The sequence below is a fragment of the Phalangium opilio genome, unplaced genomic scaffold (genome assembly GCF_054372755.1).
Source record: "Phalangium opilio isolate 3A_F unplaced genomic scaffold, DU_Popi_V2 ptg000246l_1, whole genome shotgun sequence".
NCBI lineage: Eukaryota > Metazoa > Arthropoda > Arachnida > Opiliones > Phalangiidae > Phalangium > Phalangium opilio.
In genome coordinates, this window is record NW_028324225.1 from 771,900 (window position 1) to 789,057 (window position 17,158).

General features: G+C 36.2%; 1 protein-coding gene and 1 pseudogene across 2 annotated transcripts; both read left to right on the top strand.

Moving 5' to 3' along the window:
- The first annotated feature begins 1,747 nt into the window (after positions 1-1,747).
- On the top strand, positions 1,748-2,890 carry LOC149611156 (uncharacterized; annotated as a pseudogene). Its single transcript, XR_016376393.1, has 2 exons — positions 1,748-1,881; positions 1,956-2,890. The product of XR_016376393.1 is annotated as an uncharacterized LOC149611156 (transcript).
- A 6,217-nt stretch (positions 2,891-9,107) lies between these two features.
- LOC149611157 (uncharacterized) lies at positions 9,108-9,731 on the top strand. Its single transcript, XM_089858464.1, has one exon. The coding sequence runs from the start codon at positions 9,108-9,110 to the stop codon at positions 9,729-9,731; it is 624 nt and encodes a 207-aa protein (XP_089714590.1).
- The last annotated feature ends 7,427 nt before the right edge of the window (positions 9,732-17,158 follow it).

The following is a 17,158-nucleotide window of genomic DNA, read 5'->3' on the forward strand; positions in this document are numbered from 1 at the left end:
AAAAAAGAAAAGCGAGAACACGCAAAATGCCTTGCCAAAGCCGCTATCTTCAACTCTCCCTATTTCTACCCTCTTTGTTAACACTCAAAAAAAAACATTTCTTAACATCAGTTTCTGACATTTCGATCCAGTTCTTTAAAAACGTTCAAGTGAAAGTCATTTTAGACAGGCTTACTATGCTCACTGAAATGAGACTGCTTTAAAATCGACTTGGCAATAAAGGCGTTTGTACACGCTATAAATTTTCAACGCGAAAAAAAAAACACAGGGACACGTGAGTCATCGGCGCTTTATGCCCCGAGTTCCCACCATATACTGAAAAATCAACTAGCAAAGGAAATAGAAGGTCATAAACATTTTTTTAATTAATATAAGAGCTCGAAATGCTTTTAAATATTATATTAAAAGGCTATATTGTTTGTAAAAATCGCTGATGATAAAATTGAACTTATGACAGCGCCCCCTATTGCCAGATATTATAAGTTTAATAACATATTGTTCTTGATAAGGCCAAATCTATTAAACGATACCAGAAACACATTTTTTATGACAAATAATTATTGAGATAACACTAATTTTATGTTAGATGACCGGCGGCCATCTTGATGATGTCATAACCGAAAATGCTCAAGTTTCTCGACCTGGCACCCGGTAGATTCGTGATTAGCGCTCTGGAAAATATAAGAATCGATCAAAAAACCCTAGTCATACCGAATCCGACGGTTATGCTCGAAACCAGCCTCTGTCTCCTGGACTAATAACTAAAATCCTCGAAGAGTGTCATAACACTACCGGTTGATTTCCATATTCCCTTAATGTTTTGAGATGACACCATATATTGCACGCAATAAATTCCCTGTGTTCGAGATTGTTCCCCAAGTGAGGTGTAATTACTCCCCTTAAGCGTCGCCTTTACTCCCCTTATGCGCCGCCATTACTCCCCCTACGCGTCGCCTTAAATCTTACTCTCCATGGGTTTCACAAATTAAAATGCATCTATAACTATTTTCCATTTCAAATTGTTTATTTTCAAGTTTCAGATAAAATCCTGGAATTAATTTTTCAGAAATTTAACGTTTATTAAAATTTCGACGAAAGGTTTTTTCCGCTAGCATTTTTAGATTTGGTTGTGTTCAAAATAAGGAATCCGTAAACCATGGAGGTTTTTAACAAGCCATCGATGTAGTTTATATTGAAAATCCAAAACGAGCAAAACCATGTTGGAATAGCAGATGACAGTTCACTAGCCTCCAATATTTTCACTCGATCGACATATAACTTGTACGTTCTGCTGCCAAGAATTGATTTTCCATAAATTAGTACAGGTTCGACATCGATATAATTAATGTTGTTCTCTTTTAAAAACATGCGGCTAAAATTTTCGTTATGAATGCTGGGAATGAGAAGAAGTGCAACACTAGATTTTGTTTCTAAATTTAAAGTAAAAAAATACAATTTGATAAGATATGATTTAAAGATCAAAAATCTTCGTGATGCGATTTACCGTTTTTCACATTCAAATCTGTAGCATCCCCAATTTCCTCCAAAATTTTAATTTCTTTGGGTGATAGTGATATACCTTCAAAACCCGTGACACTTGAAAATAATGAGAAATCATTTCAAAGTAAGGTTTTTTACAACAGGTTGCTCTAATTTTACTTGTAGGAATTGTCTTAAGATATAGTTTTAAATTTTAAAGGTATAGGAACGCAAACATTGATTGATCTGGTTATGGAAGAACATTTAAAACCTTGAAATTGAAGAGAAGAATGATGACCTTAAAGGAAAAAAATGGTCAGTAGAAAAAATCCAAGATGATGACAACGTAACTCGGTTTTACACTGGAAGGCCGACTTTTGCTGTGTTTATGTGGTTATTTAAGTAACATTTTTAGAAACCTTCTTTTAACGCTTAAGAGTGGAGTGAGACATGCACTTGTATTTCTTATTTTTTAGTTATTTAAAGGAAAAGGCTGGGTGTATGAACTACTATCGGAGTGCTAACTTCTAAGACTAACACTGATGGAGAACGAAAACATATTGGCTATAGGAAATTACCACTCGTGAATAAGTTCTTGGCTGTCCTTATGAGACTAAAACTGGGGTTATTAACGCAAGACATCGCAGATCGTTTTAACATAAGTATCGCTACTTTCTCAGAAATCTTCAAGACGTGGATATGTCTCCTAGACAAGGAGTCAAAGGAGTTATGCCCTTACCCCAGTAAGGAGCTAGTAGAAAATTATATGCCAAAGAAATTAAGAAAATATCCAAACACACGCATCATTGTCGATGCAACTGAAGTATTTATAGAGAGAAGTCGAAAGATATGTTAACACAAAATAGTACCTACTCTTCTTATAAGCACCACAACACGGCAAAATTTTTAATTGGCATTACTCCGGGGGTGTAATATCCTTTGTGTCTGCTGGTTGGGGAGGCAGAGTTTCAGATAAATATTTGGTGGAAAAATCGGGAATTCTCGCGTTATTAGAGCCAGGTGATAATATTATGGCTGATAAAGGTTTCAAGATAGAAGATCTGTTACAGCCTAAACATTGTACTTTGAATATCCCGCCATTCCTTAAAGATAAAGTTCAATTAACTGAGGAAGAAGTAACAGAAACAAGGAGGATAGCCGAGTTACGTATTCACGTAGAAAGATCAATAGGACGGATTAAAAACTTTCACATTCTTGACGGTGCTTTTCCAATTTCACAAGTGAGAATAATTAGCCAAATTTTCAGCGTTTGCGCAAATCTAACCAATATCAACAAACCAGTAGTCCCAAAGTAAAATATATTAAATCAAATTTAACAATGAAACATTTATTATTTCTTTGTCACATTTGTTGTATCACAAAAAAAATTTGTCACACTTTTTTAAAAATATCACAATGCTTTTTAAATACCACTTATCATAGGAACCATGTATTTGTACTAATTAAATGCATATTCATGAGAGAAAAATATACTAGCTCCCAAAGGTTGGCAGACGGAAGAAATCGCATGGTGAAATACCTTAAACTCATTAAGAACAACAGAATTTAAATAACGTGTGGAACAATATTGCCTATAAAAGTTGACCAGTTTATCCTCCATATCCTTCCAGAGGTTTGAATCAAAGTGAATTCTTTCAATATAAAGCCAACTATTCTCTTTGGTTCCCGTCAAAATTACAAAATCTGCCCAATCTAGTTTTTTAATAGCCATTTCACCCAAAATTTGGATATAATAAGGGGAATTTTTTTTTAGTTTATACTCGTCTCCTTCTTTACCAACACAAAATTCTTTAAACTGAGACGCAATCTGCAAAGGTGGCATAAGGCTAATGTCATGATTCTTAATTGATGAAGGACATTTAATTTCTAATACTCCTTTGGAGAAAACATTTGGGTCCGTAATGATGCCATCACCACTAGCGCCTAGAAAATTATATTTAGAATGAAGAGTAAGACCTGATTTCCCCACCGAAAAGCCAGTAATATCTTGGTATCTTTCTATGGCTAATGGCTCTAGGTCAATACCCCTTTGCATTGCCTTTGGTAGTTTTGTGTATTTGCACAGCTGGCTGGGATTCAAGGTTTTTTCAATCGTAAACTTTGGCAAAGCTTTGCATCTTGCTTTGTAAACTAATCCGAATATAGAGCTGGTAATTCTACCTGGTCTTAAATCAAACCAGAGTTGACTCTGTGTTTGTGCCTTGGTCTGGATTTCCAAATACTCAATTAAATCCAAGCTTATCTTACGATTGTTGACATAAGCCCAAGAATCATCATCAGAGACAATAACACTTTCTCTTCGCGGCATCAAGATAATGTTACGAGCTTGCTTAAAATATTCGTCTTGGAAAGTGGCAGTGTCAAAAGATTCTGTAGCTATGTTGCTCTGATGGAGTTTACCAATAGTCTCTATAGCAGACACATTTGGTCCAGGGTTATTCTCTTTGGATTTGACTAGAGTTTCCTCAACTGCAGCAATTTCTATTTCTTGAGATGCATCAGGAACTTCAGAAACAAACATTGAAGTATACCAAAAGTGACTTAAACCCGTTTCTGGAAATATTTCACTGAGTTCTGAAACAGCCTTAGCTATAGAAAGTGGGTTGTTAACTCTATGGTGTTTTAATCGGGGATCAAGATCAAATGGTTCTTCGTCTTCTGGTTTTGATTTATAATCTTCCTCAAAAAGCTTCGGTTTCTTGAACATACTTGGTTTCAAAACTGATGGAAATATAGCTTTTCCTCTTGGCTGGTTCCAAACACAAGGTTTAGAAGTACATGCATCATCCCCAGATTTACTTCGTGCTTGGCAATATGACACAATGCACAATAGTAGAGCACCAATGTGACTGCAAGATCCTGACTTCCCAATTGTACATTCGCATCCACCGGCGCAAACTTTACCATTAGTTTTGAGACAAACGGCAACCTTATAATCCAGGCTCCTTTCTGAAGCATAGCATTGTGACTTTACGTAATATAATGTGTTTGTTACCTATTGATAAATCATTATTTTAAAACTACATGATCATCTTAAATTTTGTCTTCATTATAGAATCAGGCTTACCTGTGCCACCAATAATTTTGAATGCATATCCCCAGCCTTTTTGTGTGCAATGGCCCGACTAATACTTTTCTTACACTGTAAAAAATAACCGTACTGTCTAGTACCTTTAAAGGTATTTTTCGATGCATCCCCAGACGTACCTATAAAGGTACTACAAAATACCGTTGTGTAAAGGTACTCTAAAATACCTCTTTATCAAGGTATTTTTGAGGACTACAAGGTATTTTGTGATACCGAAATAGGTATCATTTAAACCCGAACAAGGCAACAAAGGTCCGAATAATACTTTAAAATTTTGAAAGGTACTCCTTATTACCGAAAAGGGTACCTGTTAATACTCAAAAAGGTTCGAAAATATACTTTTAAAGGTATTTTGAGCTACCGAATTAGGTGTCAAGTAAAACCCACGAACAGGTCTAAATTATATTTTCGCGCCATCAAATATTGGCGGCACATTTGAAACCGGTAAGCTTTTCCTTAATTACCACGGGCTTGAATCATTCTCAGACAAGGTAAGCAATAGACAACTTCGATGTTACTGAGACGGAAAGACGCGAGGGTAAATTTTGCCTTCCATCTCGTCTTTTACGCTGTAGGCTCGCAGTACGAGTGTAAAATTTTGCCATCCATCTCGCCTTTTAGTGTCTGTGCTGTAGGCTTGCAGGGTCATAAAAGTAAGCAAGGGATCAACCGCTATAGATTTCCCCAAGTTTTGCTTACCCCTTGTTAAGGAAGGTGTGGCACTGTTACATTATAATAGTAATTGAGGGTCACATATTCATGGATATATTCTGAATGGGGACTCAAGGCGTACGCTCGGATTCAAACTTTTATATTAATTATGTATACCTTATATCATAATTGTACCACATTTAAATGATGTAACGTATGCTTATGTACATAACTGTAGAAGAAAATAATTAATATTAATTATATCTATTTAAATATTTAAGAAAAACCACTAGCTAGGATGATTGCGATTGAAATTTAAATATCGGGTAGAAAACCACTACCCTATTAAGTGGAAAACATAAAAATAAACCTAACCGAAACTTTTCTTTATGCTTATATATAATATTCCAACAGAGATTCCTTCTGCGCTGTCATTACTAGTGCTAATGGTGAAGTGAGCAGTGTTAGAGAATTTGGGCTAGAAGCATTATATCATGTATTTTACTTTACTCTAGTACTGTTAGAAATAATCAGCAGGCCGGAGCTAAAAAATCCCTCTAAAGGGATCTGTTAAGTCCTTTTCTACATCCAGGGTACGATAAAATACCGCTAGAAGCGCTGAAACTCTAAAAGGTTTCATTACATACCTTATTTTCCCAAAATACCTTTTTCGAAATCATTTAATACCCGCACTGTGAGACAACTAATAGAATACGTTCATGGGTACTAAAAAAGTCCCGGAGGTAATTTATAGTGCCTTCAAAATACCTTTTTTTAACAGTGTATCATTCCGTTCTTCATTGTCAATATTAACCTTTGCATGAATAAAATAGTCATAAACATCATTTATGTCCAGCTCTGGCAATACTGTCAAGTCAGAAGACCAGGCAGGTGGTGCTATTTCGTCAGGATTAGGCAAAACAAACGGTGTTCGAAAGAACGGTAATGAGTTCAATATTTTTTTCCAAAATGAAATCAGCGTGAAGGGATGATTTTCCTTCAAAAGAAAGCTCCCGAACGTATTCTTTTTTAACTCTTTTCGCATTAGGAATTATTCGTTGCTTTTCGACGTTACTGATGCACTTTAACTTGGACGATTCTTCCGCGACTCTGACCGCATTCACAGGAATCAAGGGATTCAAGGCTGGCTTTTGCTTAACAGCTTCAGAACTAAAACTTACAGAAGACTCTAAGCCTTGGTTTCCAATGGGAACATTTTCTATTTCCTGAATTTTTAGAGCATCTACATAGGCTTGTTTTTTCCAATTGCTTTTGAATGCTATTCCTTTGTTATTGCGCAATTCTTTTAGTTCCAATATTTTAAATTTTTTATAATAAAGATCCAAATAAATATCACGGTCAATCACTCCAGCCATTTTCCCTATAGGGCGGACTTGTCGTCTGCTACTTTATCCACAACGTACATAATGCGCATGCGTCCATAAAATTACGAAAAAGGCTATTGATGGTCTCAAAATTACTGGTAAAAACTCGATGATTTAATGAATGTGAAACCATAGAATATACACAATGTGTATATTCTATGGTGAAGCCGACCTACTGAAATATTAATTTTGTAATTGTAAAATGTTTTAGCGTGCTCAACTGTTGGAATTGTCAAATTTCTTTTGAGTAAAGGAGCACCCTATGTGCTAACACAGCACTTAAATCAGGATCCATTAGAGCAATACTTTGGACGGATGAGGTCAGCTGGGGGCAGAAACAATAATCTCTCTGTGTGGCTTTACCAATCAAATATTGATAAATTAGAATCATTAAAAGGATTTTTTTTTAGAAGCCATTGGTGGAAATACCAAATTACAATAAAGTAGAGAAATGAGATCAGTAAACAAATTTTATTATAAGTACTGTAGAAATAAATCCTGGTCAGGATCATTTTCTAAGAAACTTAAATCTTCCTTATTTAAGCTATTATTTTCTATACATGTAGATGTATTAAACAGAATATTTTGGTCACTGTTTGTACTAGGCAGTGCTTTGATAACAGTAGGAACCTTTGCCTTTTTAAGGAGAGGAGTTAATACTTTTCCATTCTCAAAAACATTAGTAATTATTTGGGGATTTTTCTAATTGCGGGAGTAGTTATTGCTTTATTTAGAGAAGTAGCTATCCTGGATTGATTCACAGGAGGAATTACCATTGCATTTTTAAATAAAGGAGTATTTAATATGGCTCTTGTTGGTATTTTTGGTTTTTCAATCACTGTACCCGCTATTTTTGAGCTTTTTATCACAGTATCCGCTATTTTTGAGTCTTTTATCACAGTACTTGTTATTTTACGCTTTTTAGACTCAGAATTATTTAAAACAATTTTACTTGGTTTTTGCGGGGAGTTTTCTTTATTTTTAGGAGTAATTTTTGAAGGGCTGCCTGTGTATTTGTGTGCGTTGGATTCTATATTTTGTGAAATTTCTTTAACTTTTGAAGCAGCCTCAGATTTTTCTTGCAGTGATTTTCTTAAAGACTTTTCGCCTTTAAAGATTCTTTTGTATCATGCTGGTAATGCTGCAACACGTCACCAACGAGAACTTTCCCACGAGTATTCAAAAATGTATCGGCTACAATTTTCAGCCACTTCTTATAGCTGTGTCAATCTTACCAATCTTCACCCAATTTTCTAAAATAATTGGATCTTCAAGGATCTCATTTATTGCGATGTCCTTTAAATTGATATTGGTGATATTGCCGAAAGATTTGGAATAGTGCCTGTCTGAGATTACTTTCATTCGAATGACAAGATTGAAAAACACTTCTTCAACTCTGATTAGTCCTCCTCTGTCGACCATTCCTATCCATCGTTCAGATTTATCATGTTCATCTAAAAAGTTCTGTCCTTGTTTTACTATTTCATCTAAAATCGCTTTCGGGCAATTTTTCTTTCTTAATGATCTTGCTAAAAACCCGGCTACAGTCGTAGCCGCCACTGACAGTATCGCCGACTAGCGGTATTTATCGACACTATCCTAAGGCAGTTAAGTTTGTCTCTCTTAGCTTAGAAAACATGGCCCCGTCCTTCTGTTGTGTACCTCAATAAAGTTCATCGAAAAAGAAATTCATCCCAGGTCTTTCAATGCCCTTGTTTCCAAAGGATAAACATCTTAGATCCGAATGGCAACAGAAATTGAAAATTGGTAAAAAGATTAGCAATTATATGCGTGTTTGTGGGCTTCATTTCCGTCGGACAGATTTCTTCTTTCCAGATAACTTAGGCCTTTGCCAATGCTCTATTTATTAATCTAAACTGAGAATATTGTATTGGAGCGTTTTTTTAAATATTTCAATTAACTTTTCCAACTTGCATTATTTAGATTTACCGGCTAAAAGACAAAAACTTAAAAAATTGGTAGTACCATCTCAAAATTTACCCATGCCGTTGCTCGAAGAAAAGGGAATTATCAGGAAGAAGAATTTGCGAAGAAAAACTAGTGAAAAACAGTCCAAGGAAAGCTAGCGGCTCAAGAGACGAAAATACTGAATGTATTATTGAAAATGAAGAAAATTCTGATCACGACCTCGTTTCTTGTTCCTCAACTCCCACTACGTCCACACCAGTTCCAATAGAAAAGGCTGATAAAAGTTGTCAAGTCAAAACTTATAATATCGAGAACTTCAACATTTTGATAAGGATCTGAAAAAGATGTGCGGGGTGCCCTCTTTCGAACTATTCAACACACTGGTTGAGTTAACACGTACTGTGTTTACCATCAAAACTTCGCTCCCAATTGAAGGTTTAATATTCTTGGTGCTTATGAAAATGAAACTCAATGTGAGCTACACAGCCATCGCTACTATGCTAAGCATCTCTGAAACAAGTTGCAGACGTTACTTTCAGCAGGCTGTTCATGCCATGGCAGACGTTTTAAAAGCAGCAATTGAATGGCCGAGTAAGGAAGAAAATCTCCAAAATCTGCCGACTTGTTTTGCAAAATATAAAAACGTACGATTGGTCTTGGATTGTACTGAAGTACCGATTGAAAAGCCTAAATGTTTGAGATGTAGTATTTTGACGTATTCCTTCTATAAAGGTTGTCATACTGCTAAGGTTTTAGTTGGTGTAGCTCCGGCTATAAACATAATTTTCGTCAGTAGAGCCTACGGAAGACGTGCCTCTGAGAAATTCATTACTAATGAAAGCAAAATTTTAAACATGCTCATACCATATACAGATGCTGTTATGGTGGATAAAGGTTTCCACATAGATGAGGAATGTTATAATAGGGGAATTGAGCTCGTTAGACCACCATTTCTTAGGAAAAACAAAAAGCAGTTAACGGCTAAGGAAGCAACAACCAACGTAGATATTGCTAAAGCCAGGGTTCATGTTGAACGATCCATTCAACGAGTGAAATTATTTGGAATTTTTAATGAGAAAATTGAATGGGAGTTAATGCCATTCTTTAATTCTATGATAACTATCGCCTGTGGCATTGTCAATTTATCAACACCAATTTTGAGCGGAGAACGATTTTAATTTGAATAAATTTTAACCAATACATATAAATTCATTTGTCTGCAATTTTCGGCAATAGATAATTAAAATACACTAGATGTAATTTTTTTTAAAAGTTTTGGTATAATTTTTTCATCTCTCTTCACACTAATCTGTAGAATCTCATTATCTTTCACACCATAAACTATGAAATTACACTCTTTTAAATTTAACAGTGCCATTCCCAATTGTACTTGACCATAATATCTGTGCTTTTCTTTTAAAACCAAAGTATCATTTACTTTCGTTAAATAATAAATTTTACCGCGGGCAAATGCATTATCTAGGGAATCATTTCGGGCCTCGTAAACACATTTAATTTAAATTAAATATGTTGGCTCATTAGCAACAAAAACAATTCCATCAGGACTGAATCCTATCCAAGGGGTAAGTGGATTAATAACCATCCCCACAGATTTTACGTCAGCGTTTGAAATTTCAATATATTTAGCTAAGGCGTTTTTCTCGTTATCGATACCAAATTTAGTGATGGCATTTCCTTTAAAAAGAAATCCTTCTAAATGAGTGTCGATTTTGTTGCCCAGTTCTCAGTTTTAAATTGATAAGTGTATAAAGCATAACAGTTATTCTGCATTTTCTATATTTATTCCAATTCGTGCTTCCGCTTTGGAATTCAGTTTCTAACATAATTTGGATTGCTTGATCGTTCTTGACCTTAACATTGCTTTCATAAAATAATTTTTGGGCGTCTGACTTAAAAACTATCTCATGCAATGAAGCTTCATCTAGAAAAACGTTACTATCCATAGCTAAAGTTAAAATGTCACTTGTCGAAAAATTTGCATCTTCAGAAGGCATTTCGGGTAAATCCTGCTCTGCAACTGTTGAATTAATTAGATCTGTGGGTGGATCCTTTCTCTCAACTGTTATTCTCCCTTTCTTATGCAAGACAAGGGCCGAGTGAGGTGCACTATCAATAAGCTTTTGCCTAAAAGTCTTTAGTTCTTCCTCTGTAGGCTTCCGATGAACTGTTGCCGCTTGTTTTACATGACAGAGTGTGTCCAACGGCACTGGGTCATACATCAATTTACCATCAAGTTTATGTTTCCCCCAAATCTGGGTAGTATCGGTGCAACTATAATCATCGAGTGCCTCTATATTTCTTCTGTTTAACAGAAGTAAGAGAGCCAGAGAATGCTTACACTGCTCTGAAAGGCCAGCTTTGCACGAACACTTAACCGTGAATTCTTCCCTTATTTTCAAACTGCAACATACTTGATGTGGCTCACTCTTCAAATCGCTTGTCTTAAGGCACAAGGCAATGATTTCTAATGAATTTGCATCTCTTTTTTGAATACCGCAGCAGATTATATGTTTAGCGTTCAACACCTTTTCCCCTTCAATTAGGCATCTTTTCCTATCAAAGGTCTTGTCCTGCTTTTCTTTCAGATCAATATAAGCCAAAATAGTGCTAAGAGACAAACTAAACTTTCCGCTTCCACACAACATTCTAAGATTAATATAGTGAAATCAAAACAAACGATGAGAAAATTTGGTAAAAACATAAAAACAGACATGCTATTAAAACTTACCATCCTGCCTTAGATCCGCCATCTTGAACTACTGAAGCGCCCCCTATATTTTGTGGCGGTTGCGAATACCGAAGTACATCTTAATTTATTTTAACATTACGTGATTTCCAGGAAGAATCTTTCACACCCAAAGCTTTTTTTTGCCCTCATTTCATGGGTATTTTTTTTAAATTCTTCTAATCCAATTTGTGCAACAGAAATTAGGTCAGAAAACACCCTTCTATAAATTCTTCGCACAAATGTTCTTTGAACACATTTGGATAATGTTGCGAATCCTGAATTTACTGACAATATTATCGACAGTAATAAATCCTCTTTTCTTTCATTAAAGGAAATAGCTTGAGTACTTTCGATAAAAACATTTTCTGTGGTACTCTGTAGCACTTTAAATTGCTCTAATTGTTTCAATATATGATCTACGACCGGAGTATCGTGATTCGTATTCCATATTTTAGAGAAACATTCAAAAACAACTTTCCAATTATTTATTTTCTCGTTTGAATTTCAATTTTTGAACAAACCTCAGGTAAACGTTTCCGGAAATACACTACAAAACATTCAAACAATTTAACGGTTTAATTTTAAGAAAATATCAAATTAGTTTGTTACATACCTTTTAGCTGATCAACGTTTAACATCTTCGTGCTCAGCTCAGCCATCAGCTTAAAAAAAACCGTTTGTAAGCACTCGACATTGGGATAACTCCCAGGAACAAACCGGAAGTTAACTATGAAAAATACCCGAGGCGTTTAGGGAACGACCTTCTATTCCTCTCTTGTGTAGTGCACTGGCTCTTGGTCTAACTCGCTTGATACGCGCGCTTCGATCGCATAGCGTCTACGCACACGGTTTTAAAACGAGCGCCACGCCACTCCCACTTATTTAAACCAATAGCAAATCCCTGAACTTCGAACTCTTTAGTGTAGTCTGCTACTCTGCAATTTGGATATTTGTATAGTCATGGCACGAGCGGATAAATATCCGACCAGTACCAACTACCAAAGTTGTTTAGCCAATAAGAAGCAGTCTTACGAATATTTGGGACATTTTTTTTACTAGTCAAGTTGACTAGCGAACCCCAAGATTTCGGTTTATTTTAGTAAGTCAAGGCATTTTTTTAGTAGTCAAATGCCTTGACTAGTGGCTTATGTCTAGCCCTGGTACCAAAGTTGTTTAGCCAATAAGAACTTCACAGTACTACATCTGACGGTCCAACCCCCTCTCCCCTCCTCTTAACGGCGCGAAAACATTTTCAAAAGCTGCGAGTGACGTAAAACCGTCCCTCGAAGTGCGCCTCTAGTAGTAGTTTTTGGCGAATTCAAAAGATCCAAAAAAATACCGAATTGGGAGCGCGCATCGGCCTCTTCTAATATAGTCGGCCTTGATCTTTGAACTTTTGGTGTTAGTGTAATTTGCAAAATTGCAACACAACATAGTTAAGTTGCGTATTGCGAAGTTGCTACTCTGCTGGGTCTGGTAGGCTGCTGTTAGCACTATCCATAAGGAGTAACAACTAACAACACCAACTGGAATTCCCCGCAGATAGACCCAGAATTATTTCAAAAATGGAAAAATATCCCAAGAAATTAGCATATAAAATATCCCCAGGAGCACGAGCACGAGTCGCGCGAATGGTTAATAAGGCATTGGGCCGTTAAGTATGTAGAGTGGACCCGTTGGTAAGGCAGAAGAGAAAATTTGTCACTACCCCGAAGAAGAAAATTCTACCATTATATACCCTTCCAATTTCACCACCAAAGAAGCAGGAGTAAGTAGAAATCAATCGTGAAAGTAGAGTTAGAAATCATTTTATAATGTTGTCTTGGTTTAAAATTCACTCTTAGAAAATTTCTAAATGTGAAGAAGCCTTTGACAATCTTTTAAAGGGTGAAAATATAAGAACTGATTTTCGTGACAGTGATTATGGAACTCTTGCCCCTAAAACGAGGAAATTGTTTCAATTGTCACCTGAGATTGCTAGGTGCTCCGTGGAAAATTTAGGGAAACACCTAGTCCTCCATTATATAAGTCAACTTCACCTGTGCAAAGGTTAATATTGAGTCCAGTCTCACAGGTACAAAGGTCAATATTGAGTCCAGTGCTTTTAATTTTAATTTCAAATTGGGCTGTACAGTCTGCTTTTCTGATCGATTGTGTTTTTAGTTTATTTTGAATGATTTGGGCTTGTGAATTAGTTTGTGATTGAAAGTTTTAAACTAGATGGGTAAAATTTCCTGCTTCTTCTTAGATTTTAATTGTACGGTTTTCAATTGAGTCTTCGTTATACTTTAACCTATGGCCAAGGTTTAGTCCGGTGTGTCTAGTACTAGGCTCTGTGCAGTTGTGTTACTATATAGTTCGTTTTAATTTTTGATGTATTTAATAATAGGGAGATGGCGAGCTCTAGTAGTATCACCTCAGAAATAAGAACGGATTCGGTCTTATCAACGACACAAATCCATGGTAGATCGATGAATGTCGGTGAACTTAATGTAACTAGTGTTTCCAAAGAAAGCAAGTCATCAGGGGTAGATATTAGCGCCAGTAAAGCTCTCAAAGGAAATGAGGATCAAAGTGATGACGAAACGCCGTTACCTGATCAAGACCAAGATGATGACGAAACACGTTTACCCGTGAAGCAGCAAGAAAAATGTCCTGTGAAACCTGTCGCTCTACCAGATCACGACGATAAAGAAAATACTGAACGGAAACGCATTAACGAGCTTGAAAACTAAAATAAAGATTTACAAAATAATAATGGAAGTCCTAAGGCTAAACAATGCAGGAAAGCTTGGACCGGGGACGAAGAAGATCGTTTGATTATTGGTGTTGAGAAATACAGTGTTGGATCGTCGTATAAAATTGCCCATGAATTCGGAATTAAAAGGTCGAGCCAGCAACTGAGTGGTAAATGGAGGAAACTTTCTAAAGGCAATAATATGTTAAAGGTTAAAACGAGGGTTTTAAGCAAACAAAGGAAATAAAAAAAAGTGTTCATTAAATGATTTATAAGTATTGTAATAAAAAATAACAAATTTTATAGGATCATTCACCCATAAATAAAAAATCAAACATTTATTGATAAATTGTCAAAAACTCTGAAAATATAAATAATACGGATAGTAATTTAAATGGGCTTGGCAAATTTATGTAAAACTTGAAAAATAAAATAAAATTGTAACTTGAATCTTCGAAAAAAAAATATTTGGCGCCAAAAAAATATAATCAAACATTCCAATTTCAAAATGAAAGGGGCCGTTATCTCTGGCCAATCAGGATCCAGTTCACAGCGTTGTATCGGAGGACCTCCCATAGTGACGTCATCACTTAATATATGCGTCAAATCATAGCCGAAAACGTCACTGGCTTTGCTTTGGCAGCCGTGTTTGGTACAGCTTTGGTTTTATGGTGGCAGGGGTGTGCGAATATTGAAATTTGCAATCAAAAAAAGTTCGAATGGGGGGGGGAGCTCCGGGTAACCCGAAAAAATTAGGCAAATGAAATTATAAATTATAATTTATATTTATATGCCGCCAGGAAGACTCGCCACAACAATTACGATAGAATCCTTCCCATAATGAGTACAGATAATACCATTGGAATTCAATGTTTTATCAGCGGGTATAGCGTGTGTATATAGCGTCGGTAGTGATATATCTCAAATTCTTTGGTTTCATTCTAAATCTTTAAATCGTGGGATGATTGTAAGCAGAAGTGAGATGAGACTAGAAGTACTGAGCTAACCAAATTCTTCACTCGGCGAAAGTGAATATTCTTGATAACACACGAACGGTTGGCCCTCTGGTGGCGGTTTCAAAATTTCCCCTCCAAAACGTGAGACGCTCGCGGTGGTAGACGGCCGAACTAGATTCCAGCACCCACGTCTGTGTTCCGCGACTTTAGGTTGAGGGGAAGGGGTAGGAAATGTTTTTGGAACTCGACCAATTTTTACCTCTCCGTGTGACGTAGTCCAGGAGAGGTTCTGTAACGCCCGTGTCTGTGTGTCTGTCCGTTGTTACACCCACGTGACCGCGTTCGCAGTTTGCGAATCGGAGCAAACGTGTTCGCCATTTCCGAACTGCTTTCACAGTCACGGAAATGGCTCCTCTACTTGAGTTCTTACTTCACCATCTTTTGGTCTTCGTCCATCCCACACGGACACCAATCTGTTCTTACTGGCTTCTAATCACCACCAGCTTCTGATCTTTGTCAATCCCACATTGACAAAAGTCTGCACTTACACTGGCTTCTAACACCACCATCCACTGGTCTTCCGTCTGTTCCACATAGACACCAATCTGTATCATTGGCTTCTACTCCATTATCATCGTTTGGTTTAAGGATATACGCGGCGATCAGCTAGGGTTACGAGAAACGTCTAGCCTCCCTAAGGTGGGATCGCCACCAAAAGTTTTCGCAATTGCACTTTTTCCTTACTATTATAATGGAAACGAATCGTATATATACCCCAAAATTTGAAGAAAGCGTGCAAGAGGGGTACCCTTCACTTTAAACGTCAATATTAGCGAAGTTTGAGATGATAATAGGTATAACTTTATTTTAAACGATTTAACTATTATTAATGTTAATTATTGAAAATTAAAATAATTAAAAATAATTATATTTATTTAAATATAAAAGATAACCTCTCGTGCAAAGAGAGAGATTATCATCGCCTCCCGTGCATGCGATATATTTCCTTCATTGCCTCCTATATCTATCAAGGCCCGTTTATTTCGATATACTTTTCAAAACAACAACAAAAATGGGAAGCTGCTCTCAGAAACATAATAATTTCTTTTCTCTGTATATGAAATGAAAATATGGATAGTATTGCGCTCCTTCTTTAATGGTATGAATCCTTGCCTGTCTATTAATATTTTACGAAGGAGTAATACGTTTTTAGCGAAGTCTAGAGAGGATAAACATAAGCGAGATTGTTTCGGGAAATAAATACTGCTTCCACTAAAGGGTTTATACTCCTTGTTACTGTTGTATAGAGTAATCATGATAAAAGCTTAAAAAATTACGAGAGGACAGACCTTTTTATCCTCTTGTTTTATTCTTAATAAGAATATAAAACATTTATTTTGTATCAAAAAATATTTTTTGGTGCTAAGATTGCTTTAAAAAAATCTAAACGGTTAGGCATTGGTAAAAAAGGCAAATGATATTTTTCAAATCAAATGAGATAACGCCCACCTAGTTGAAAATTGCCCTTTTTTATCCGCGGGAGCCATTCTTAATGAGAATTTCGATGCTAGTAGGTTGTCAATTAAACTACCGGTATATTATTGTTGTTGGAAATTGGATATTAAGTCAAATTAAGTGGTTGCAAAGAGCCAGCAGGTTTTTGCCGCTTCTTTTTGTGAGTATTTGATTTTTGTATGTAAAATGGAGGAAGATAATGTTGAGAGTAAGGATGAAATGCGGAAGCGCAAAGCGCGGGAAAGGATGAGGGCAAAAAGGTCGACGTTTTCATTGGATACTTAAGTTTATATAATCTTCTCGACACGGAGAGGTAACATTTTGGATTTCCCAACTTGTTTCTATCTAGTTTTAGCGCGTGGGAAGCGGCATAAAATCCTCAAATTTGTTCACTAGTGCCAGGATTTACTATCAATGCTAGAGCCCTTCATTTCTAGTCTCATCTCACTTCTGTTGTAAGTGAGTGATAAAATCTGCAATATACTTGAAAGTTGAGGAACAATCCTGTTCATTACATTTGAAATTTCCAGGATGACATTCTTTTTTAACATGTTCGCATTTCCGTCTATAGGTAAAATACGCATTTTTCGACGCAATTATTTTGCCGCAATCACAAGGTTTTTCAAATTTTGCCCCTTCTGAATCCAT

What these genes read in the sequence shown, in the direction of transcription:
- LOC149611157 (XM_089858464.1), top strand. Translation starts at nt 9,108, where the DNA reads ATGGCAGACGTTTTAAAAGCAGCAATTGAATGGCCGAGTAAGGAAGAA.